Genomic DNA, 24,728 nt, shown 5'->3' with positions numbered 1-24,728 from the left:
CGGAACCTGCAGTCACCGTTCGCGTTGGTGAGGTATACGCCTTCGAGGCTGGTAGGCCTGGATAGTGCATGTAGACCAACATCAATGGATGACGCTTGTCGTAATCGTAGACTATCTGGGCCTATGTGGCCTAAGTAGCCTAGTCTACAAAGCGGCTGTCAGTGAATGTGGCATCAGCCTTTGTCAGCATGAGGCCATCGCCCAGCCTTGTAAGAAATGAAGATGACACTGCGTCGTTCTGGCGGACTAAGTGCACTTACGGTGCGATGATGTGATTATCATACGTAACTATCGTTGATTTATTCCTCCGTGGTCGAGCAATGCTTCAATATAGCTTGCTGAATCATAGGAATACAAATGTAATACTTATTAGACTGCTATAAAAGCGGAGCCAACACTTGAACCACAGACGTTAATCTGATATGACGCCTGTATCGTAGGATTACACATCGTAGGACTATCACGTAGTGTTTATTGCTTCCTTGCAAAATTAGATAGCCAGCATCACAACCACAACTGACGGTGCACCGACATTACGTCTGCGTAGGCTGTTTTTCGAAACCAGTTTACAGACCTGGCGTGGCTCTGTCGTAGAATACCTGATTGCCACGCAGAATTCTTGGGTTCAATTCCTGCTGGGATCGTAATTTTCATTCTTTACATACGTCGGGTCAACGCTGCCGATGTCGGTTTTTCTTAACGCTCTCGTATTTAAGTTACCAATGTCTGTTTTCGCCGTTCCTGGGTAGATATAAACTGTCAATCACCTGTGGCGCATACCCGTACACCGCGGCCCGTGGTAAACCGGTATGTGCCACACGTGTCTGGAGGAAAGGGTTTGACAACGTACGCGACAGGATTTTCGCGTTATTCATGTCATGACCCGACAGTCATATTCGTCAAATCCTCTTACCCTTCCATGCCAATTTTGGTCAACACCAAGTTAAGGAGGCGATCACGAGAGCACCCAGACGTAGGCGGCTAGATAGATAGATAGACAGATAGATACGTAGATAGAAACGCTCAAAGTGCGAAAGGTTCGCTAAGAAATGCTTCGCATTTAATAGAACTGCTTTCGAGGTCAACTCTGTTGCTTCCAAATAAGCAGTTCAGTTATCATACCTACGCTTGCCCCATCTTATTACTCCTTAATTTGTGCACGGCGAAAAATAATTAGCGCTGCAATGTGAAGTACATCACTCTGTACCACGAAGGTGAAGTCTGATTTGTTAATTGATAATTCTTCCTCTCTTGACGCTGAACGCTAAACGCCATGCAAGGTGAGATAATTGTGTGTAGGCCGCAGTTATTAAGCAAAAAGCCTTAGATATCTCATCAAACGCGAGCAGTAACAGTCGGCGGCGTCGGCACCAACACGAGTGACGCAAGAAATTCATCCTCATGTGATGCCGTCACCTTATGACATCATCGTGACGTTATAGGTTGCCAAAATTTGTGACGTCATCACATGCCATCGTCGCTTAGCCAAAGGCGAGCCGATCCTGGAGGCAGTGCAAAACCACTTTGGCGCAAAAAGCTTTCGGGAGGGCGGGGGGGGGGGGGGAGGGAATGAGTACAGTCGACTAAGAAGAAGAAGATGGCTCCTTCTTTAGAGTTGTCTTAGGCAAATGAATAAGGAACCATGTGACCTTTTCTGACTAAGCCAATGAATTCAGCTTAAAGGAAAAGTAGCAAAACAGATTCCTTCAGCGTTAGTCTGGCTTTCATCGATTTAATTTTATTTCATTACAGTCAGACAGACAATTCTATGGCAACGCCGAGCAAATGAACATTACACATTACGTTTCTTGCAACAAATGAATTTTATTGTTATTTTACTTTATGGTTGTTAGTGTACATATGAGACTAATGCAAATCGCCAGCAATGACACATACCATGTGTAAGGATCCGCATATACACCTACAAGAATACGTTTATTAATACGAGGCATGTATTCAGGTAAATACAACAACACAGGATTTAATAAGGCAGCATGGCGAGTCATGTGACGGAAAATACAACACAAAACAGGTAGTGTGAATGTTGATGTGGAAAATAATATAGTGTTTGCGTCAATAAAACAGCCTACGAGAAAAGAATCAAGAAATTTGTCTCCGCCTCGTTATATCTTCCGGAAACCCAAATACAGCACCTCATGGCACAAATAAACGCCGAACAACAGATTGCAAAATAGAACAGATTTTGTGAGTGACAGCTCAGAAGTCTAACCTTTGACCGCTAATTATGTGGTTGCCAAAGATTGTCTGGACCTCAGAATAAGCTGGCAAGCTGAAATAATGCTCACATTGTGCGCACTATTAAGAACAAGAAAGAACGAACCCATTTGAATAAGGCCCAACTAGTTCGTCTTTCAACTGTTCATCACGACACGCAGGCAAAGGGAGCGTTTCCCCGTATTCATAAGAGAAAAAAAAATGTGACCAACTTGCACTAGTGGTGCAAGGCTGGACTAACAGCGCAGCTTGTGGTCGACCTAGCTTCTGTCGCCATCTAAAACCTCGAATTAGGTGACAGCTAGGTTTGACTAGGCACTGCAAGGCTTGGCTATGGGAAGCTTAGAACTAGAGGTATATTGCTTGGCGAAGTGTCGTGGTGGCTACGCCGGGTGAACGATTACTTAGTATGTACCTAATTAGCTCGGTCTTAATGAGCATGTCCTTTATTAGCAAGGACCTAGTTGTTATGACTTTAATTATATAGTTCCTAATTAGCAATACATTAATTAACAATGTCTTAAATAGCGCGTCCTAATTAGAGTGGTGTTGAGTTGTATGACCTTACTTAGCGAGGTCCTCATTTACAAATAATCCTAATTAGCACGGTCTTAAGAAGTTGAAGATAGGGACGAAGAGGGCGCGCCGGCCGAGCAACGCGCTGGAAGGTAGCGGCCGATCATGATGATGATTGTTTCTGTTCAGTCTGCATGGCATAACCATGAGCTCAAACAAGTCCGTCAGTTTAAATATTGTTGTTTTTGCAGAGAGACGCAGATGTCACATCGTGATAGAGCGGCTATGCTTGCGCTCCACCCCGAATTTCCAGGTCATTTCTCGGTAATTTGAACAAACACCGCGATTGCCTTTCATCCGTTTTTAGGACATCACGGCCAAGGCAGTCGAATTCAATATCGTAGCTGCTCGGGCATGCTGGCACAACGCTTTTGTTAATTGCAGCGTAGAAGGAGGCCGGAACCAAGGAAGTCGGCCGTGTCTGTCTTGCAATCTGCGTTTTCTGAATGAGTTTCGACTATTGTGACTGGAATTTTGGCAAAGGCTTTTGAAGCTAATCAAAGTAAACCACAGTTTTACGAAACAGTAGGTCTTTATTTCATTATTGATGTGAATATTTTAATGAATATGTCCCGAACCAATAGCTCTCGAACAGAATCGAAGCCGATGTACACTACAGCACAAGTATGATGGCTGGTTGCTTTATGGGGCTTAACGTCTTGAAGCGACATAGAGGCCGCAGTGGACGGCCCCGTGTACTGTAGGCCACCTATGGTTCTCTAACGTGCACTGACATTGCACAGAGCACGTGTCTCTAGCATCCCGGCTCCATCGAAATGCGAACGCCGTGGCGGGGATCAAACTCGCCTCTTTTGGGTCATAAGCCGTATAGAACAAGCACGAGGAGTTCCAGGAAAATGTAGGTGAACCTTCAGAATAAACACTATTTAAGCACACCAGTGTTCATCCCAGGGTCAACGTTTAGAGGAGGAGGCATGTGTTCGTTCTCTGAAGTCCCTGGCTTCCGGAAGCTTATGGGCACTGGTTCCTGGTTACGCAGACGCCCTGGCTATTCCTGAAGAAGCCCTGACGACAGAAGCACGACGAGATGCAGTCGTAGGTGCAGGCTGGTCCGGTGGTGGGCCTCTGGCAAGTCGTCTCGGCGCAGGTACTGCTCTGGCATTCCTTCCACTCCTCATTGCGTCCACACTTCTTAGGTCGGGCAAGGTCCAAGTCTGTCGCAAGGGATCATAGTATCAGGCTGGAGCATATCGTTAACGTGTTAACGTAATGACGTTTGAACGTAACGTTAACGTAATGACGTAATCGGTTAAAACCTAAAAATAAAACAAGCTCTGCCCCCAGTACTGCGGCGCGCCTGTCATTCATGTGTGCCAGAGAGTCATGCTACGTGGTTTCCATCCAAACCCTAAGTATTTTTTCGCGGCTAATCTAAATACTACGCGTATTATCAATTAAACGTTCGCCGTCCGTTGTTGAAAGGTTACGTTTGAATGAGCTGGGAAGTCGGAATCTTTGCTGTAACTTGCCAAGAAGCTCAAGTTTCCTTCCGAGAACTGGCGACACGAACATATGCCTCTATGAGCAATTCACCTACCTGAAATTCGCGAGGGCTGATTCATGTCAGGACAACAAGAAAATGCACTTGAATAGAGCATCTATGCAAACTCTCTGTGGTCGGTACAGCGATGTCTGTGGGCGTAGTTTACATTAGAGAGTTTGAGAATTGGAGACCCAAGACACTGTGTCCCCAAGCTGCGTTGGGTAGGCTGCTTCTCTATGGGCTGCTCTTGCATTCGGAGGATCAGCAGAGTTTGAGAATTGGGTCAAACGCAGGCTGCGTTGAGACAAACGCTCGGGGCGCCACATTTGGCGAAATTCAAAATTATTCGAGACGCGGGCCATACTGCGTCGCGGTCCGCGCTGCGTCTACTTCGTCTCGCTGGCGACCCAACACGCCTTCGGAACTCACGCTATTTTTCGGTTTGTGGGCCTTGGGACAACGCGAGCGCAAGAGCCCTAAGAGTGGCTTGGGTTCTGGGCATGCGCCCTGGAGGCTCGCAAACGTCTTGGGTCCCCAAGCTTCTTGGGGCCCCAATTCTCAAACTTTATTTATTCCTAGGGTCTGAGCAACTATACTTTGGGAGTTTCAACGAAAATATTGAGCGCAAGAAAGGACACCGCACAAAAGAAGGTCGAAGGGTTGACATACGGGCTAGTTAGTCTGCATTCATAACAAAATATCAAAAACATACGGAACAGAGAAGAATATGTTCACAGGACGAACGCTGGCTTTAGGCAAGCCACTTTATTCTTCCGGTATAGCACTTTGACACGGGCGAGTTGTTCAATTCTTCGTCACATGCAGCACAGTGAAACGAAGACAAAAGAAATAGACGCAAACGAGCGCTGTCTGACAACTCTTCTCAGCAAGCGTTGGTTCATGTCAGTGGGTCTCCAATCTTCGTCTCAGTCATGCTGAGTAAAGCTAGACGTGATTTTTCCTAATTTCTTCATTGTCTTCTTTCAGCTGTTTGATCTGCTGCTTTTTTTGAACCTAGGTGATCATGACAATTCTTATGGGTTTCTCCTGGTTGTAACTAATTTCGTTCTTCTCGCTAAAATGAGTCGTTATCAATTATTATTTTCGCTTAAGAAGGTAGTCGGCATACCTGGCCTACGTGTTTACAGCCCCATCTATTTATATCTGCCTTCAATGACTCTAATGACTACTAGCCCTTTGACCCCTGGTTCTCTCCACAGCTCCTAGTCATTTCCATAGCCGATAGCCTTCAATAGAACAGGAAGCGGTCAGTGGTCGGATGCATTGCTTCAACAAATATCACCCAACTTGCTCTGACGCAAGTCATAAAGTTTTACTTTAGCAAGGCAAAACGTTGGGCTAGTTGACGTCAATTCATCTTGGTATGCACGAAATAACACTAACATAAACACTATCGCAGGAAAAACAGTTCGTGTAGTTCAAGCCAACTCGTCCAGTGTGTTTTGTAATTCTGTTCTAGCGCTTCCGTTGGTCTCACTGGGCAAATGAGAAGGTCAAGGCTTTACGAATGACAACAACGAATTAGGTTTTGTATTTGAAATTGCGGGATTAGGGGAGATAAGGATAAACAGTGCACGTGTACACTACCTTTTTTGGCCTCGGCCACGATCACAGCCGCAATGACGAGGAAAATCAGATGAACTGCTAGCGTCTTGAGTCCCATGGTCGTCAGATATTCGCGGGTATTCAACATTCGTCAAATGCGAGCTTAACTCTCAATGAAACTGCTGCGGTGAGCGAAACTTTATATATATATATGGTGCTCCGCGCGAACGTCTGCGTTTGGGCGAATCTTGTCAACAAGCCAGCGAGAACGACACTTTCCTCTCCACGGAAGAGTGAGAGCTTTCGTTTTTCCCACTCGCGCCACGTCGGCCATAAACACAAGAAACGAAAAAAGTATGGCCGCCGCTTTTCGCGCTGACTGCGGATTACTTCTTCCAAGGGCGAAAACTCCACACACGTGCGTCCGTCGTAGCGTTCCTAAAGAGATGCGACTATTGGACACGTCCGAGATGTGTTGTCACGATTAGGCGCCGCTACGAGTCTGGTTCCTGCCGGATCCCGGCGCTGTGCCGTGAATGCGAATAAGTCGCTGGCCCCCTTTCCTCAAAACGTGCGAAGTGCAAGCAAGAGGTTAAGTAAGATGGCTTGCAGTGCAGAGTGAAACACTATGCGGCGGCACCATTCCTGCCAGGGCAGCTGGTTTGATCATTCATGGCGATTATCGTGACTCACCCTGTATTTACGGCATGCTTCCATGACAGCAAACAATGTTTATCTGTGGTACTGGCGCAGGGAATGCAGTCTAATAAAAGCAGGATGCCTCATCTTCGAAACGACGGCGTAAACAAATTAATCCCCGTAAAGCTCTTGAACGCACATGAGCGATGTGCAACTTGCCGAGGTGACTCACAATGTTTGTTAATCTTATCTCTCGATAGCGCTTAATTTTTTTAACAGTTGAGAAGTGTAAGGATTGTGGTGGTGGCATAGAGCATGGAAAACATGTATGGACGTTTCGGAATGCTTCTGCAGAGAAGCATGCTACGCAGGTCGATGACGTAACGCGGGTTAATTGTGTGAGTGCAGGCTGTGACAAGAACTAATATACTCTCATTTCAAATTGTGATCACGGCGCAAGGTAAGACACGAGGCAGAGAGCAACGAAGACGAGCACTGACTTCCAAATAAAATTTTATTGTGAAGAACAAGCAATTTATAAAAAATAGACTTGCGGTAGAAACCGCACACGATAAATCAAACCCCCCCCGAAACACGAAGCCAACGTGAGCAAGCGCTCTAAAACAACAGTGCAAGAACAGCCCTGTCAAAAAGAGAACACTAGCGCATGTGTGGGTGTAAGAAAGCAAGTTTCTTATCAGTTAAAACTATCAAAGGCTACTACCAAAGCCACCTTCAGCGATTGCTGCAGCTTCTATGACGAGTCTTGTATTCTCGTTAGGATGCCTTGCTATATAGCCGTCTTTTCAAAGAATGGAGCACAGCCGCATTGTGCGCAATGCACAACAATAAAGCCTTCTCTCCCTCTCCTCACTATGTTACTGTGTTCCTGCAGTCGGACGTTCAGGCGTCTACCTGTCTGCCCTACGTAGGACAGACCACAAGACAGGGGTATTTTGTACACTACCCCTTTTGAACAAACAACGTACTTCTTCTTATGGTTAATACTACATAGACTACGCGCCTTGACAACAGGATTAGTCCTAACACAAAGCTGTGAAAGTTTTTTAGGAGCCGAAAAGACTACGTCGACACCCACTTTTTTTCCTATTTTCTTCAGTTTGTGGGATACGCCATGAATATACGGAAGAACAGTTATTTTTCCGCGATCATGTGCTGCAGGCACGACGCCCTGGGGTCCATCACCTGACCTACTGCGCCGCTTTTCCGAGACTGAAACCAGAAGCCTGTCAGGATACCCGGCCGCCTTCAACCGAGTGATTTGCGAACGGAAACTTAAATGAATTGAGTGATGACAGGATTTCACCAAAGCATTATGCAAGCCGGCATGAGCAATTCCTCTTTTGATTAGTTTTCAATGGTCCGACGCATATGATAGCAGAGGTTTGTGTGCATGTGGCTCATACATCCAGCATGCATGATGCTGCAAAAAAAGCCTAAGCACATCATTCATCGGTAGTTGATGTTTAATAAGAGAGGGTTGAGGCATTCTTGAAATAGAGCCACCTTCTGACGAGCGGAGGTTTCAGAAGAACGGTCATCACAATCAAGCAGAATGAAGCAGTCGTCTGCGAAACAAAAGCATTTCGCAATTTTAGGGGCGAAGCTCCTTAAGGCGGCACCCGTTCGTCCCTCGTAGTCGTAGTAGTCGTAGTGCGTAACCAGTCGTAACGCTAGTACCAGATCTTGACCTCCAAGGTGGTGCCGGTGGGAGATTTTTCCTGTGCGTTGTTGAACAATAAAAAATTCGCAGCGTGCGCGTTAACTAAAAGCCGAATTCTTCTGTCTCTCATTCCCCATTAGCAGCCATTGGTATGTTCCAGTAGGAAACGTTAGTAGAAGTAGAAGTGTAAGTGTTAGCTAAAAGCCGACTTCTTCTGTCTCTCATTCCCATTAGCAGCCATTGTTTACCTCCAAGGTAGTGCCTGGTGAGATTTCTCCTGTGCGTGATTAAACAATAAAAATTTTGTTCAAAACGCCGTTGATTGATGAAATAAACCAACGAAAGACGCCAGATGTTTTGTAAAAGCAAAACGAAAGAACGCCAGATGTTTCTAAAGCAAAACGAAAAGACGCCAGCTGCTTAACGAAAGACGCCAGATGTTTTCTAAAGCAATGGTTTTCTAAAGCAATGGTTTTCTAAACAATGAAAATTCACAGCGTACATGTAAAATTAAAGTGAGCTGCAAGTCGTCATAACTCATCGAACCTTTAGTATAAACGCGCCCGATCTCACGTCGGTGATGATGTACTGGGCAGAATTCACGGAAGATTCACGGTTTACCGATGAACCTCCGCAGCTTCGCCCAGTCATCATCATTCACTCCGTGGATATGCTGTGATTTTTTTGTATCGCACAACCGAGAATCGTCGTTTCTGTTGAGATGCGCCAAAAACAAATCACTCAGCGATACAAGACGCGATACTTATACCAGTCTTCTGAGGGAAGAATTCGGCAAAGGTGGAGGTGAGGTAAAACTGAAGCACTTTTATAAAGTTCAACGTAGAAACACCGCATTCGTTTTGAAACGCTACAGCATCAAACCTTAAAATCGCTTCTTCAACAACATCCAACAGTTCCTGATGTGGTATAGAATAATATGGATCTTTTATATCTATGGACATAGCGTAAAATGTAACATCACAATTTTGAGACAGGTGTTCAATGACACCGGAAGAACCTTTGACTAGAAATACGTCATCCACCTCAAGCTTCTTAAGATGGTTCTGAAGCCAGCAGGAAAGGGAATTCTGCCACGCACCTTTTTCTGGAACACTGACGCGAAAAGGCGTATCAGGTTTGTGAGTTTTTGCTGAGAAAAACATCCTTAAGGCCAACCTTTCCTTTTTGTCCAAAGACTGTGCAAGAGCACCCAGATTAAGTCCCGTTAACATGCGTTTTGCCTTTGTTCTTACTTTCTTGAGATCAACATCTGTTCGCCTAACAAACACGGAATCTAAAGGAGCTTGCACTTTTTCGGGAAAATTGCTTCGAGGTGTGACGAAAAACCCACCTTTGTCAGCAGCTGTTAGACACAGCGCCTTGTCGGTGAGGTAAGACAGCACCCTTTTAATGTGAACCGGGTCTGGACGAGGAGAGTATAACCGGAGCACATCGACACCGACAGACACGCAACGATCATCCTCCCATTCCGCAGCACGTCTAGACACATCATGCACCAAGGTCGACAGTTCCGCTGGATAGTTCTTTCCCACACTGGCGAACATGGGCCCAAGATCGAGAGTATGAGTGACCAAGTCCGAAAGGGTCACTCCTGCATCTGTGTGCACCTGTTGTGGTGCCTTGGGGATAGGGGACTCACGACGGCGACGAAGGCGGAACAATTCCTGCTGCCACTTGTGCTCGACGGTGCTATCTATAAGCACAGACAACTCTCGATGTCTACGTGTCTTGCAGTGACGACTCCCGGAACCTTGATCAACACTGAGATTGCCGATAAATCCTTGCCTGCCTCAACCATTCGGATCGCAGATCTCTGTCTCGTGTCTTACCTTGCGCTATGATCACAATTTGAAATGAAGTACCAACTAGCCCGTACCAAGATCTTACTAATGTACTGGCAGTTAATACGTTATCGCATCTGTGTCCCCATTTGGCGCTCTTCTTCTCGCGACAATGACCGATTAAGAGTTGTTGTTGTCGTTGCTGTTAAAAACGTTCCTGCTTCTGACTTCCAGGGAGTTTAACCTGGTAAGATTGGTTGCATATTGATCCACTTGGACAACAACATAATGCGCCGCATCGAGTTACTGGTGTCTGTAGCTGCTTAAGGTTGCAGGAAAAGTGAGGAAAGGGTTTAAGGTTTTTCTTCAAACAACCAAGAACTTCTTCGTGGTGAACTGCGCAAACTGTGTCTGTGTAAGTGGACAACGTTTACATTGTAATGCAGAAATAACCACCCACTTCGGGCGGAATTTCACGAATGAAGAGACATAGAGAGATATATACAGATGGGGAGGTTAGCCAGAAGCACGTCCGGCTTGCTACCCTGCGCTGGGGAAAATGATTAAACGAGCGAAAGACAGAGAGGGGCAGCGAAACAGAATACTTTACGCCACCAAGTGCAGCCAAAAAAGAAAGGCTTACTTTAAGAACATAGCTGCGTCCGTGTACACTGGCACATTCATTGTAGGGTGAAGTTAATGTGCGATATTCCAAGGTGAATTACGATGATGGCAAATTGCATATTTTGATATCAGTGTGAGTTTGCGAATTCTGAAGAGTGCAAGTTGACGCCTGATTGCGCATGTAGTGTCCACTTCGTTTCGTGTCTCCCCCCTAACTTCGTATTTCGCAGTAACTGTAGCGCAGTTTTTGTAAGCATGAAAAACCAACTAGCCCAATACCACACTTTGCTCAAGTTGATGCTTGTTTTCCACCGTATTTTTAAAAGAAGAAGTTGAGCCATATTGAACATTTCCTTTGATCTTCAACGCATAATTCCATTATACATTTTGAAGGCCAATCCGACCGAGCAAATTATTCTACATTCGCTGGCCGGAAAGCGTGGAAAAAAATGCGGCATCGTTGCTGAGAATACCTGACACTGAAATCTATCTATGTTGCGTTGCACGGGAATGCCAGAAAGATACGTCTTTGTTTTGAGAGAGCCATCTTCTTAGAATAAAATAGAGTGTGTAGCAGAGTTATTCGTTTCACGTCGTAGACAAACCTTTAGCTAGTTCTTGGAGAAGAGCCAGTTTTTTTGTCTATACGAACTGAGAAAACGACGCAAGGGCAAGTACCGCATTTTAATGCACGTACGCGACCGTGCATCCTCTTAGCATATTTGTGTCGAGTGGTTTGAATAAACACTTCAAGTCCCGTGAAACACGATGGCACTGAAAAGTTATAGCTGAGAGAACGTGATGTGGTTATGGACTCAGTGATTATGGACTCTTTGCCATAGTTTTGCTACACTTGTCTTGAACTCTGCTAGAATAAGTTTTGCGCGTCATGCCAATATAGCCGGCAGACTTTTCCTACCAAGGAGCCAAAAAATACAAATAGTTTCTCCGTGGTTAGTGTGAATCAATGTCATAGCATTTCATAGAATAATTTGTATGAACATCACTGCTGCTGCTAAGATGCACAAAATTATCTCTTCTTCTGACTCACTGATGTTCTGACTCGCGCACTGAAGTTCTCTCACTGCGCCACATCTAACAAACAACGCAGAAACGGGCGCTAAGAACCCGATGATCATCGTAAGTAGCATTCCTAATAAAGCAATTCTGAACATTGAATGTAAACGTTCGAGAGTAATTGAATGTGTAAAACGGTGACGCACTGTAGTTGCTGTTACTTCTTTCAACACCACTTTTTATGAGAAGGAAGAAAGTAAGCCCATTTATTCAAAGGACCTTAGCTCATCACTAGAACTAACGCGAAGCTCCCTCCGAACGGCGGCATTCTAAATTTTATTCGGACATTCATAAGACACATTGCCTTCATTTTTCTCAAAAGCATGTTGTATGTAATTTTTGTGCTGAATCCTTTTTTTCAATATATGGTGTTTAGGAGATATTGGTGCGTTTTTATAGCGCCCGCTACCCCTTTCTACAGATAATAGGATTTAAGTTAGGAAAGTTCAGTCATAGGGACACAGAATGAGTTCGCACATGGAGCAACACATAATGCGACAGGGTCATGTCTAATTATAGGCATAAAAGCAGCCTAAAAATGTTTTCTCAATAATTTCCAAATACACCGCTCTCTTCTAGGAACTTGATGACTGCTAATGGTGCACGTTTTTGAAGGCATGCGTTGGCCACACGCTTAGGATTTTTCGGAGGCTGAAAGACCTACGTTCCAGTGCCATTCAATCTCTTATTAGCTGTTGTCTTTCGTCCTGATATCACAGGTATTCTAATAAAATATGTTGCACATCTTCAACCACGTGCATAGGTCGGCAAAAAAACTGGAGCTCACTCAGACTCACTCAAGAAATACATTCTGCTCTAGGGGCTCACTCAGACTCACCAAAATTTTCTTCAAGCAGACTCATTCGGACTCAGACTCACCAAACGTTCTCTAAGCAGGACTCACTCAGACAGAAACTCAACAACATATTACTCAGCCGGACTCACTCAGACCTGCGGCTTCACCATAGTCTGAGTGAGCCTGAGTGAGTTGACTCATGAGTCCGTTGGCGTAAAATTAGCTTTTTCGATAATGGTGTCAATCCTCTTAAACGCCGATATCTCACATAATCAATGCTATACGATACGCCCTTTGATCTTGTACCTCCAAAAACTAGTTATAGTCATATATAATATGTTATTGTTATCGCATGTCGATCCAGCAAGGACATTTGAATGAAATACGGCACTCACACAAGATATCTTTATCAAGAAAATCCCATAAAAGATTTGGCAGCGGGAGGTCATGGCACCCCTTCCCTTAACTCACGCCTCTGATCAATAAATATTGAGATGGCGCATGAATGCCAGTGTGCTGATATATGTGTGAGTAAACTTTAGTAAAAACGTAAGCCGACATAAGGCTGATAGTAATGCTGAAGAGATAAGACTATAAGTTGGCAACAAAACTTGGAGCTCACTCGGACTCACTATAGAAATATATTCTGCTCTTAGGGCTCACTCGGACTCAGACTCACCAATATTTTCCTCAGCTGGACTCACTCAGCCTCAAACTCACCAAAATATTGCTGACCCGGACTCACTCAGACTCAGACTAACGGCCCGATCTGACTCTGAGTTAGTCGACTCATGAGTGAGTTTGACGACCTATGTCCACGCGTCCGCATACGCATTCTGGACTGAACCATTTGTCTCAATAGAAATGCTGTAACATGAGTTGCAGCATTCTATTGAGACAAATGGTTGCAGTGCATTGCAAATGGTTGCTATGCACTGCAACTCTGTTTGTTTCTATTGAAACAAAAAGAGTTGCAGTGCATTCATCTTGTGGTAAAGGAAAGCAGAAGGTGCACGTGCGGTCGCACTTCTTTATTGCTGCATGTAGTGCCACGGACATATATTGACTTGAAAGGTTAAAAAATTCCAAAGAAACTTGTTCTTCAAAGTTAAACACTACTTTCTATTACTGACATCAGATGTCGCACGTTCGGAAGCAATCGCGTCAAGAATCGTGCAATAAATGCAAATACACTTATTTTGGAGCGAAATGAAACAACGCTTCAGGCAGGACGAAGTGAGGATGACAGACATGGCGCTAAATAACCACCATGGTTTGCCGCAAATCAACTGCAATATATAAGAACCAATAACAATCACTGTGGAGGTTTTACGTCCCAAAACTACGATATGATTATGAGAGACACCGTATTGACGGGCTCCGGAAATTTCGACCACCTGTTGTTCGTTTACGTGCACCTAAATCTAAGTACACGGGCTTCCAGCATGTCGGCTCCATCAAACATAGAGTGCGCTCGCCGCGGTCGGGATTCGATCCCGCGACCTTCGGGTCAGCAGCCGAGCACCATAACTACTAGCCCACCGTGGCGGGTGTATATAGGAAGCAGGAATCTGCGCAGACATTACAAAACATAAATCAGAATGCGCCCATACATCGCAAACGACCCACATAACAAAGATAACCATCTCCAGCGTCTTATCAGCAAGCTGTCAGACTATTTTCGATATAGATATCTCATTTGACCGCTATGAAGAAAAATGGCAGGTACGCTTACACACGAACACCGTGTTGTTGAATGCGGAAAGCTTGGCTTATCTCAAGTGAACGACGTTCCTCACAGCGCCCTTGAAACATGCACTTATCAAGAATTGGCTGACATCTGCAATTTTTCACACTGGTCGACCAAATGAGTGGGGACCGAATCTATGAGCGAGAACGCGCGCTTCCTCAAACGATGAATAAAAAAGCCGCCCGCATCTTCCCACGGAGGGAACTCGAGTAAATGCGTCGCAGAGTTGTGAGGGTATCTCGTCGTCATCATCAACGACGTGAGATCGGGCGGGTTTATACTAAAGGGTCGATGAGAGTTATGGGGACTTGCAGCTCACTTTAATTTTACATATACGCTGTGAATTTTCCTTGTTTAATCACGCACAGGAGAAATCGCACACAGGCACTACCTTGGAGGTCAAAAATCCAGTGCCTATATATACGGTGTGGTCAGTGAACAGTTGTGCAGCGCGAGCGGTCGGTTTTTTCAATCAAGAAACTCGCTCAAGAAACAAACCTATACTCCGTTCCATGCATAACAGTCAACACTATAGAGGTTATGCAACGGCCAGCAAAATGTATAACTCCGCGCAGCTCATAGCCTAGTTTCGTCGTTGCAAGTGCTCGTGCGAGAAGAGCAAGGCCACGCGCGTCGGGCGTTGCGACGCTTCAAATGAAAAACAAACGAAGATCACAAAACGCTAAAAGATAAAAAACATCATATTCAAAGTTGTTTATCTCTAAGCCATAACAACTACTAATTTATTACTCCACATAGAACTGAATGAATCACCACATTGTGAGTGCGAAACAAAAATGAACAATTTCCTGGTGCGATACACATCTACTGCAAGAAGTCTTGCTTGCTTCCACAGCGTTGACTGCTACGTATGGAACACCGTATAAAAGGGGCAATGTAAGCGCTTTTTCATTCCTTTCCAGTAATGTACCACCTACAGCAATACATTGTTATATAAGAATTGCTGGTGTCTTACGTCCCAAAACAACGATATGACTTGATGGACGCCGTAGTGAAGGGCTCCGGAAATTTCGACTACCTGGTGTTCTCTAACGCGCACCTACATATAAGCGCACGGGCCTCGAGCGTTCTGCCTCCATCGAAATGCGGCCTCCGCGGTCGGGATTCCAACACGTGAACCTCGATCAAAAGAAAAAAATCAGAATGTGCCCATACATCGCAAACGACCCACACAACAGTGGTAACCACCTTTAGCACTTTATCAGCAAGTTGTCACACTATTTTCAGATAGATATCTCATATGACTGCCCTGAAGAGAAAAATTGGGGGACGCTTAAGCTTCGCTTTTAAGAGTTGAACGCGATAGCGATATTCTGTTCCTAGTGCGCAGTTCGAACACTACGAGTGTTTAACAGAATGCGCGCACTAAGGTGTGTGCCTTATGTAATGGGTAGCATGCTTTAAACCAGGAGCAATTATGCGCGAGAAACTTCTTCGAAGTTGCGATGCACCCACTACGTGGTCTCAAGGGAATACGCGCACTAATGTGTGTGCCTTTTGTAATGGGTGGCTGTCTTTAAACCACCAAGTCGTTATGATATTGACATGGTGTGACGCCCGATGGCAATGTACACTTGTACCACGCAATATTACTGCGATATTACATCTCGTACTGTGACACCTGTATACAGGACGCGTATTTTTGGGAAGCATGAAAGTTACTTTCAGTGCAGGTCAAAGCAGAGGCGTGGCTGTGTCGCAGAACACCTGCTTGCCACGCAGACGGCCTGGGTTCGATTCTCACTCGGACCCAGCATTTTTATTATTTATTTTATCTGCAGCTTTTTCGATTTTTCGGTCACGGACATAATGATGATTTTTCGTTCACAACCAACGGCCCCGACGCCGACGGCGCAATTTCTGCGATACGAGCTCTTTAACGTTATCGCGTTAATATATAAGCACACGGGCCTCTAGCATATTGCCTCCATCGAGATGCGGACGCCGCACTGATGCAATACAAACCACACTGCTGTAATACGGCGATGGTCTGGCAGCGTAGAAAAGTCCACACTGAGACGCAAGAGGACAGGAAAAAAAGCAAGGCATGCGTGCCTATAAGGGGGCCTTTGACCATGAATCGCATAGCATCACGTCCGATTCCGGCTCGAGACGTTACGCAGACACGAAAAAAAAAAAAAGCAGGTTTATCCTGCTGGGTGGCACGCAGCTAACGAAAGTTTGTGTCGTGCTGCATCGCGAAGAGGCGCCGCGACGCCAGGGAGTCGGGAGGACCGGTTGACGTCGGATGATGGCGGAAGGGAGGGTGGCAAGATGTCGCTGCCGAAAACGAGTTTTTGTCTACGCGAGACGAGAGCGTATAATCAGAGAATAAAAACGAAAGCCGAGTTGTTAGCAGCGGAGAGAAAGAGAAAAACTGTAATACCGGAACGTCAGGATTTCTCGCAGTCGCGCCGGCGGGGACGACTTCTCTCTTACACGACCTCAAATGGGTCACGGGGTCTAATCGAAGAGGTCATCGCCGCGGTAAGCGTTGCAGCAGTAGCGAGAGCCAGTTCCTCGCAGACAGCTTCTTCTAAGCGGAGCAAACGGTGACGCATCTTTTTACGGCTCCTTATATTGAGTTCGGCTTGCGCGGTTATCACCACAAAAGAAGCGATGAGGAATCTTACGATGGTGCTGCTGTTCGCTATGATCGCGATTGTGTCCGTGTCACTTGCGGCGCCCAAGGCTGCAAAAGGTAAGTCTATACTCTTGCTTTCGAACGCATTGCCTTTCTTTCTTTCCGTAACCGCTTTAAAAAAAAGCGAACGAAATTGAATCTTACAAGCGTCTTTATTCAGGGTTGCTGGAGTCTCACCTTGCGTCGTTCGTGAGTAGGTCAAAGATACATATAGCAGATTGCACGCTCAACTTTGCTTTCAATGTGGAGGCCACGACGGATCTATCAAGTGAAATTGAGGTCGCAGTTGTGAGCTATGGGTTGATTTGAATCTTCTTTTCTTCACCGGGGCTCAATGTTCGTAAGCGCTGCTTACACTTTCCACTATATCCTCTGCGTTTTCCAGTGAACTTGACGTAGATACAGTAATGTTCTGTTCTGACGCTGTGAGGAGGTTAAGGTTTACAACATCTCGGCTACTCCACTTCTCTAAGTTTGGCAGCGAAAAAAGAAAAGAAGTGGTTACCCAAGAACAAAAACGAACAAGTAAAGAAAAATCATATAGAAAACGTAAACAACAAAAAAAGCATGGCAATTGACAGTTCGCTTGCAAGAGTTCATTTTCTAGTAGAACGTTTACACGCACACATTTCTGTCCAAGTTGTGTCTACAGTATACGGAATAACGTACCACTTCTTATACGTATAGTTCCAGCCTTGAAGAAAAGTCCACGTGTCGAAGCGTCGGCTCGAGCACCCACCCCCCTGTTTAAGGATTTTTTCATCGAAAGCTTCCATCTTCCACTTCCTGCCGTTTTTTTTGCACTTCGTATACAGCTGCCCATAGTTGTTGATCATAAGCGCTTATCTAGTCCAGTGTCCACTAAGAAGACGTTTTTAAAGATGTTCGCCTTTTCCTGAAGAAGCTTTTCAGGCCATGATCCAAGTAATTCTGGTAGCCGTTAGTGCAGCCGCGAGTTGCAGTCTTTATGAGGTTGAGCCTCAGTTACGTCATCTTGTAATTGCGCAGCCAAGATATGTGTTAATACTATTTATATTTTTTTATGTTATGTCCTCAACCACAGTAGTTCATCCTGTGCACTGGCGGTACTTTCTATAAGGTGATTATTTTTCTTTGTCTTTTCAGACGACAGTCGTAGAGAGCTTTTGCATTGACGTTTTGCTGCTATTATGATGAGCAGTTCGGCACCAATCCAAGACGCTCATAGCAAAAATGGAATAAGTTCGCACAAGATAGCGCAAATTGGAAATAATTGGGGTGGGGCTTCATACTGTACTGGATATAAGAAGAAGCTGGAAGAAAATGTGCTGATGAACAACGCCGAAACGCTGGCCTAAATCAGAACTAGTGGCATTTGACCGCACACCGTTCAACATACAACTTCTGGGCCCATGGCCAATAAGAGCCTTATAGACGTACGCCTCAAAAGCGTTAAAGCCCCTTCTTGAGGGTAGCGGCATTGCTGGCAATTATAAAGGAATTTATGTTCCTACTACATTAGGTCACGTACCATATGCAGTAATTATGATGTGTTGACTGTTATGCTGTCCATTGGTGCGGATTCATCCCCATGATGACCACACACATTATTATAGGCGTTGTTAATTGCATTTCGGAGATTTTCTTTTGCACTATGATGTTGTTTGACATATGTTTCTTTGTTTGTACGTTTCTTCCATGTCCAACTGTTTGTATGTTCACTTGTGTTGTACGCTCGATCCATTCAAGAGCTAAGGAGTAGCCGGTGGCTTATTTGTGCACCAACATCTCCTTTACGTCGTAAACAATAAGACAAACAACCAAAACTTTCTTTGAGAAATTACGAGAACAGGAACGTAAAACTTTAAAATGACTCTACTCTGTTTCAAAAAATTCCATCATTCTTAGCGCTATGTTAACACAAATGCCTATGACAAAGCCTTCTCTGCTATTCAGGACACCTGTCCTTAGGCGGCGACTGCAACAGCAATCGCACATGCCCGTAACTTCAAAGCTTTATGCACATTATTTTTAGAAACACGTTCATTAGAGTCCTTGTGATACGCATGCGTAAGCAACGCCCATTCATTTCTATATACAGCTTCAGGCTTTGCCACAGCTGGCAATCCTCGTATGCCTTGCTTAATCTGAAGCCTAGGAGGTGTTTAGCCACCAGCGTGCAGTGAGAGTCTTCGCGTAGTTCTACGCCCAAAATGATAAAAAAGAAGACGGATGAGCACGCTTATACAACGATGCGCGCTCCCTTGCCGCTTGTTGCGAAATTGTTTCAAGGGCTGGACTGTCGCTACGACAGGCATAACACGTTTGAGAGGCGCGCGAACGGTTAAGATAGAAAAAGAAACCGGTTGCAGCACAGCCTGCTTTAAGATGGTATGTAAGAGGATATATAGCTCTGCTTTATTGGCGATATGTGTTACTTTGCGAGTTCTGATGCACCATTATAATATATATATATATATATATATATATATATATATATATATATATATATATATATATATATATATATATATATATATCTGAAATAAACTCAAGCAGCTTCGCTCTAATGGTGCCAAGCCTGAAGGAAGTACGGCACTGGGCGGCCTTCTTTGTTTCTCTTTATTTTTCTTTTTCTTCTATAGTTTTCTTCATTTCTTTCTATCTCTTTCTTTGATTCTCTGTCTTTTTCTCTTCCTATGCTATGCTTTACTACCTTTCTTTCTCCTCACCCCCCCCCCCCTTCCTTTCCCAACACCTTGCTATGCTCTACTATCCTATACAAGGCTATGTTATGCCCTGCTAGTGTGCTTGGGTAGCCGAGTGGTTACGACGCTCGCCTTCTGGTCGTTGGTACGCGGGTTTGAATCCCGCATCGCGGAATCCCGCTTCGCCAAGAATCCCTCTCTTTATCTTTCATCTACCTCTTTCTCTCCCTCTCTGTTTCTCTCTATCTTTCACTCTATACTCGTTATCTCGCCCATCAGTTATTGCATCCCACGCCGGACACATCGGCGCACGTGTTCTGGGAGCGAAGCAGAAGCGGACGAAATGGAAGAAGAGGACGAAGAGAGCGCGCGTCGCCTAATTATGATTGTTTTCTGCTCGCTCTGCACGGGATAACAGTGGCCTTACACCGCTGCGCTGATAAAAGCGATTCTGGGTCCAAGTAAATATACACAGTGAAGTAGACGGGCGTAGGAAGCTATTTATTGACGTTTCAGCCGGTGTCCGGCCTTCATCGGGGAAAGGCTGATGCCTGACTGACGCACAGATGCAAGCTTAACGATAACCTGCACTAATGATAACCGCTAGCAGGGATTGAACCTGAGACCTTCAGATCCAAAGGTCGCAGGTTCGGTCCCTGCCAGCGGCAAGATGTCTTTTCGTACACTTTACTTTCGTCACATCTATAGCACAATTATCCCAATACACTTCAAACAGTGCAACTAACGTGCAAAAAAAAGGGGGGGGGGGAGACGCTTGCGTCAGTCAGGCATTGTTGTCATCGACGGACAAAGAGCTATGCTCTTTTCTGCTTAACACGTGTTCTGTGAAGTGATTCTTAGATTACTGACTAGATTACCTCCTCTGCTTTTTGCACACGGTTGCATTGTTACGCTTCGCTTTCCGTATGTTTTCTTTTTTTTTTTCGAATAAATCTTGTCAGTTGCGAGTCAGCGCTCGTTCTGTGTGTTCTTGCCTTCCTTGTCTAGGTCTATTCGGGCTGCTTCCGCTATGCAATTGTACCAACTAGCCAGCAGCGTAAGCAGAACCTCCTTTTTTTGTGGGAGGGGGGTTAAACCATACTTTATGTATTTCGTGGGTGAGTTTGTACTTTCGCGTACAAATTACAACGCTGAAAATTTTACACACATGCAACGCTTAATATTTTTTTCTTAAGGGGGGGGGGGGGGAGGATTGAACGCATCCAACCACCCATCCCCCTCCTGGCTACGTCAGTGCTACTAGCCCCACTTCCTAACCTACAGGGATAATGTCGATTCCATCTGTGCCTTCGCAGAGGACCGAGAAAGCACCACGCCAGATCCCAAGGCCTGCCCTGGCTGGGAGGTGTGGCAGGATTGCTCAGGCAACGACTGCCGGGAGCTGAGCTGCGAAGACCCCATTTCCGGCGGCGAGTGCAAGGATTGCACCAGCGGCTGCTACTGCGGGGAAGGATACTTCAGGAACCACAACGGAAACTGCGTCAACTGGGACCACTGCCAACGAGAATAAACCGCGCCCCCTTTTGGATTCTGTGAAACTTCACTCGTACACGCCTCAACATCTCCTCGTTTGTTTGTCGCTTCGTACGCAGGAGCTCTGGGTTGCATCCGCACTCGGGACTACTGAGTGTGAAACCACTTTTTTTTTCAACGTGATACAGCTCTTTGTTTCTACTCATATGTGACACCTGTATCGTCATAATTCCATTTTACGAAAATACACATTTTCCCCTTCTCCACACCAATGACTGTTTGTGTTTTCTTCCTATTTTTATAGCTGCCTGTGAACACACTGCGAGAAGCAAAGCTTTTTATGCTATTTTTATCACACTGCTTGGCTCAATTGTGTGCTTAATAATCTTAAAACCAAATGAGTTTTTGTAAACTTTAAAAAGATGACCCCTGCCTTGCGCTGTTGGGAGAACGTTCGTACTCTGTTAAAACAACCGCCTATTCACAAATAGCAAATATTTGTACCTATACACAGATACAGATAGAGATACATTTACAGAAAGGCAGAGGGTTGGACTGAGCTACCTGCTGCACTGGCCTGGAAATAGAGGGACAATGAGGCGAAGGAGCGATGATTAATTATTGTCACGGGGTTGTGGTGGTGAGATAAACAAAACTTCAGCAGGTAAGGAGGAAACACTTAAATGGGCGAACTGGTACCCAGAGAGAAAAAAAAAAGAAGTGGCACACTCAGTGCAATGGTAGCCTCGAGCACAATTGTCAGTCGTCAGTAATCTGGTCGTCAGCGGAATGCGCCGTCTTTTATGCGTCAGTAATCGGACCTTCCATCGTTATCGCTGGTGCTCGCGTAAGCTCCCGAATAAGCTTGTCTAGTCGCGTCCTGCGTGCAGTCTTAACGGAACAGTCTGAAACAATCGCGAAGCTTTCCCAACATTGCGGTGCGGCCTGCGCCAAGCGGTGCTAACAGTTCTGTGTGAGTGAAACCCGATCGCATGAAAATAAAGAAATAAGGGCTCGTGGTAGTATGATAAGCTAAAGCGGTGCGTCTCAATAGTTGATAACATTGTCGCAATTTTAACACTATAGAAAAGGTTTAAACATTGTGTCAACGCATAATCACACAGACCATAAGAGGCCAACAAATAAAGAAAGAGACACCTTCCATACACATCAGAATTACGCGACAGCCCCAACGTTATCTGATATTATGCAGCCCAGCTGTAGCCATTGTATTTGTTTTCAACGTATGTTGGAACACCGTATCTGGATTAATACTAACTCGCTGGGTTATCGCGAAGCAATAGGATGAAATTCGGGGTTATGAATTTTTTGTGGTGTTACATCGAGTGAGAAGAAAGAGAAGAAGATGGCTTTCGAGTCATCGTAGGCGAATGCATAAGGCTCCCTGCCAGTTTTCTTTTATTTTCGTACAAAACATACATGCTTACATATGTAAACAGGAGGTCCCAGAGCAGCTGGCTGAAGGGAACCTCCGGTCAGAAAACGTGTGTTACATGTATTAACAGATTACAGCAATGTCACAACGTGGAAAAATTTTGAGAAGAAATTATAGCACAAACTGCAAGTAGTCGAGATTAAAAAATTACAAGTACAACAAGAACACTGCCTAGAACATTTTACAACAGGGCACACCAAAAATGCTGACTAAATGAAGAATGGTCGAGCAAAGAAAGAAGAAAAAAAGAAGAGCAGCTGTGTAAGTAAGATTCGTAAAAGAAATGTGAACAAGTTAAGATATCATGCATGTCAGAACTCTAAGTTATCTTGAAAAAATGCGAATAATAATAAAGAAAAAAAAACTAGCAATCAAGGCCGATTCACATTTAGAGGTAGGCAGTTCCGAATCGACAGTGGTGCGAAATAACGAGAATGTTTTTCATCAGTAATGTGTACTAGCAGCAAAATTTATTGTTGTAAGCTGCGAACTTTGTGCGGTTTAAGTGAACTAGTGTAGCCCCAGGAAATACATTCACTGGTGAAGGGTTGCTTATTAATTTAATTGACAGTATATGTTGAATTGTTATTGATGTTAATCGTTTATAATATATAAAATTGTCTAAACACATAGTCAATGCGAATTTTTTACAAGGGACAGTTAACCGCTATCCCACAGTTAGAGTACACATAGTCCTCTAAAGCGCTCACATTTTCTTATAAACACATATAGTGTTAAAAGTGTGTGCTGCTGCAGGAACATGCCCAGATAATGTGGTCGACGTACGCACCAACGAAATCTGCTTTATGACATGCCCGTCAGCGCACCGTAGCCTGCATAGCTGCTTAACACTTTCCTGTCCGCGCCTATACTCATCAACAGTATGCTGTTGATGGCTTCAATAAACATTTTATAGCGTTCGGAGCGCTTACAGACAGCTAGCGCTATCCAGCGCATAAAAGGATAACTATTTTTCTAGTTTCGCTTTTGTGTTTCCTTGTTTCGCCGCGGGGGGATTTTTAAAGCGCCCTTTAATCGCGCCGCTTGACGAGCGCTCGTAGTTTCCGACATGGCGTCGACGTCGCGCGTAGCTGCCTTTCGGAAACGGCGAATTTCAACGGATTCCGATTAGTCTGCATCAGAATTTTGTGATGGTGGTAGCAGCGAAGACTCGGGAGATGACTGATTCATCAGACTTTAGCACGGATGGGTGAAAGTGCGTCAAGTAGCCCCGGAACTTGATGAGCAACAACATCCAGTGGCTCCTGCGGCTGTTCCCGCTACAAGTGCCTCTAAGGATCAACAGCACAAGCCCCAGAAGCTACAAAGATACAGGAACTGCAAACTATGCTATCAAGAACGGAAAGTTTAACAAAGAACGAACGTTTTCTCCGCACACTTGTGCTTCACCACATCACGCAACTGCTTTGTGCGGTGGCACGATAGCCACCATGGCTAACATTTTTGTTTTGTATAAAATTACCTTTTACAGATAGAAAGTTCATATTTGCAGTAATGTTGTATATAGCCTTCTTCTTTAAAATGTATATTTGGAATTTTTTTTAGGTTGCGTTGGTGCAAAGCAGCATCGATGTTTTTACGGCGTTTTCTCGTTTTTGTTACAAATATTTTCATTAAGTATTTTTTTACAAAAAATTCTTAATAAATGTTTGCTTGCAAATAAAACCATTAGAAAGCACAATCCTTCTGCTACAAATTGATACTCTACATTATAATATGAAGCATTTGGTGTAGCAGTAAAAAAATTGTTTACTAGACCACCCAAAAACTGCTTATTTTCCTGCGGACAGGAAAGTGTTAAATGAAATGGACGTTTGCGCTCGAACGTGAGTGCCGACGCTATGTAGGACCTTCTAGGCATCACAGTGTGATCGGCGTGCCTACTAAACCCACATTACGCGCACAACTGCCCAGTTCACACAAATACGCCGATCCGCCTCGTAACGCTTGTCCCGAACACAAAAAATGCGGCACAGGCTGCGTCTTGCTAACTTCTCAGTAAAACACCAAGGTGCACAGCGTATAGGATTACCTGAAGTTCTATTTCTAGGTTTCACGTTGGCAGATCACTTCTCCTTAAGCTCGCATTGTAGAGTAAGGTTAATGAAGGGAAGGCAATCACATTTACCCATTTGTTGCACAAACCTACAAA

At 44.8% G+C, this 24,728-nt stretch overlaps 2 protein-coding genes across 2 annotated transcripts; one reads left to right on the top strand and one right to left on the bottom strand.

Moving 5' to 3' along the window:
• Positions 1 to 1,723: 1,723 nt before the first annotated feature.
• LOC119399200 (chymotrypsin inhibitor-like) lies at positions 1,724 to 6,078 on the bottom strand. Its single transcript, XM_037666013.2, has 2 exons — positions 5,924 to 6,078; positions 1,724 to 3,986 (listed from the first exon to the last, which is right to left on the bottom strand). Exons 1-2 carry the CDS (start codon positions 6,027 to 6,029, stop codon positions 3,784 to 3,786), a joined length of 309 nt encoding a protein of 102 aa, XP_037521941.1. The 5' UTR covers positions 6,030 to 6,078; the 3' UTR covers positions 1,724 to 3,783.
• A 10,558-nt stretch (positions 6,079 to 16,636) lies between these two features.
• On the top strand, positions 16,637 to 21,365 carry LOC119400358 (cysteine-rich venom protein 6-like). Its single transcript, XM_037667373.2, has 2 exons — positions 16,637 to 16,975; positions 20,922 to 21,365. The coding sequence occupies exons 1-2, from the start codon at positions 16,894 to 16,896 to the stop codon at positions 21,134 to 21,136; spliced, it is 297 nt and encodes a 98-aa protein (XP_037523301.1). The 5' UTR covers positions 16,637 to 16,893; the 3' UTR covers positions 21,137 to 21,365.
• The last annotated feature ends 3,363 nt before the right edge of the window (positions 21,366 to 24,728 follow it).

The sequence above is a fragment of the Rhipicephalus sanguineus genome, chromosome 7, assembly GCF_013339695.2.
Source record: "Rhipicephalus sanguineus isolate Rsan-2018 chromosome 7, BIME_Rsan_1.4, whole genome shotgun sequence".
Taxonomy (NCBI): domain Eukaryota; kingdom Metazoa; phylum Arthropoda; class Arachnida; order Ixodida; family Ixodidae; genus Rhipicephalus; species Rhipicephalus sanguineus.
Note: the sequence above shows the minus strand (reverse complement) of the source record. Positions and strands in the feature narration are given on the sequence as shown.

Coding starts and splice junctions, on each gene's coding strand:
- LOC119399200 (XM_037666013.2), bottom strand. CDS start 6,029: ATGTTGAATACCCGCGAATATCTGACGACCATGGGACTCAAGACGCTA. Junction 3,987..5,923: donor CGTGGCCGAGGCCAAAAAAG/GTAGTGTACACG, acceptor CCCTTGCGACAG/ACTTGGACCTTGCCCGACCT.
- LOC119400358 (XM_037667373.2), top strand. CDS start 16,894: ATGAGGAATCTTACGATGGTGCTGCTGTTCGCTATGATCGCGATTGTG. Junction 16,976..20,921: donor GGCGCCCAAGGCTGCAAAAG/GTAAGTCTATAC, acceptor GTGCCTTCGCAG/AGGACCGAGAAAGCACCACG.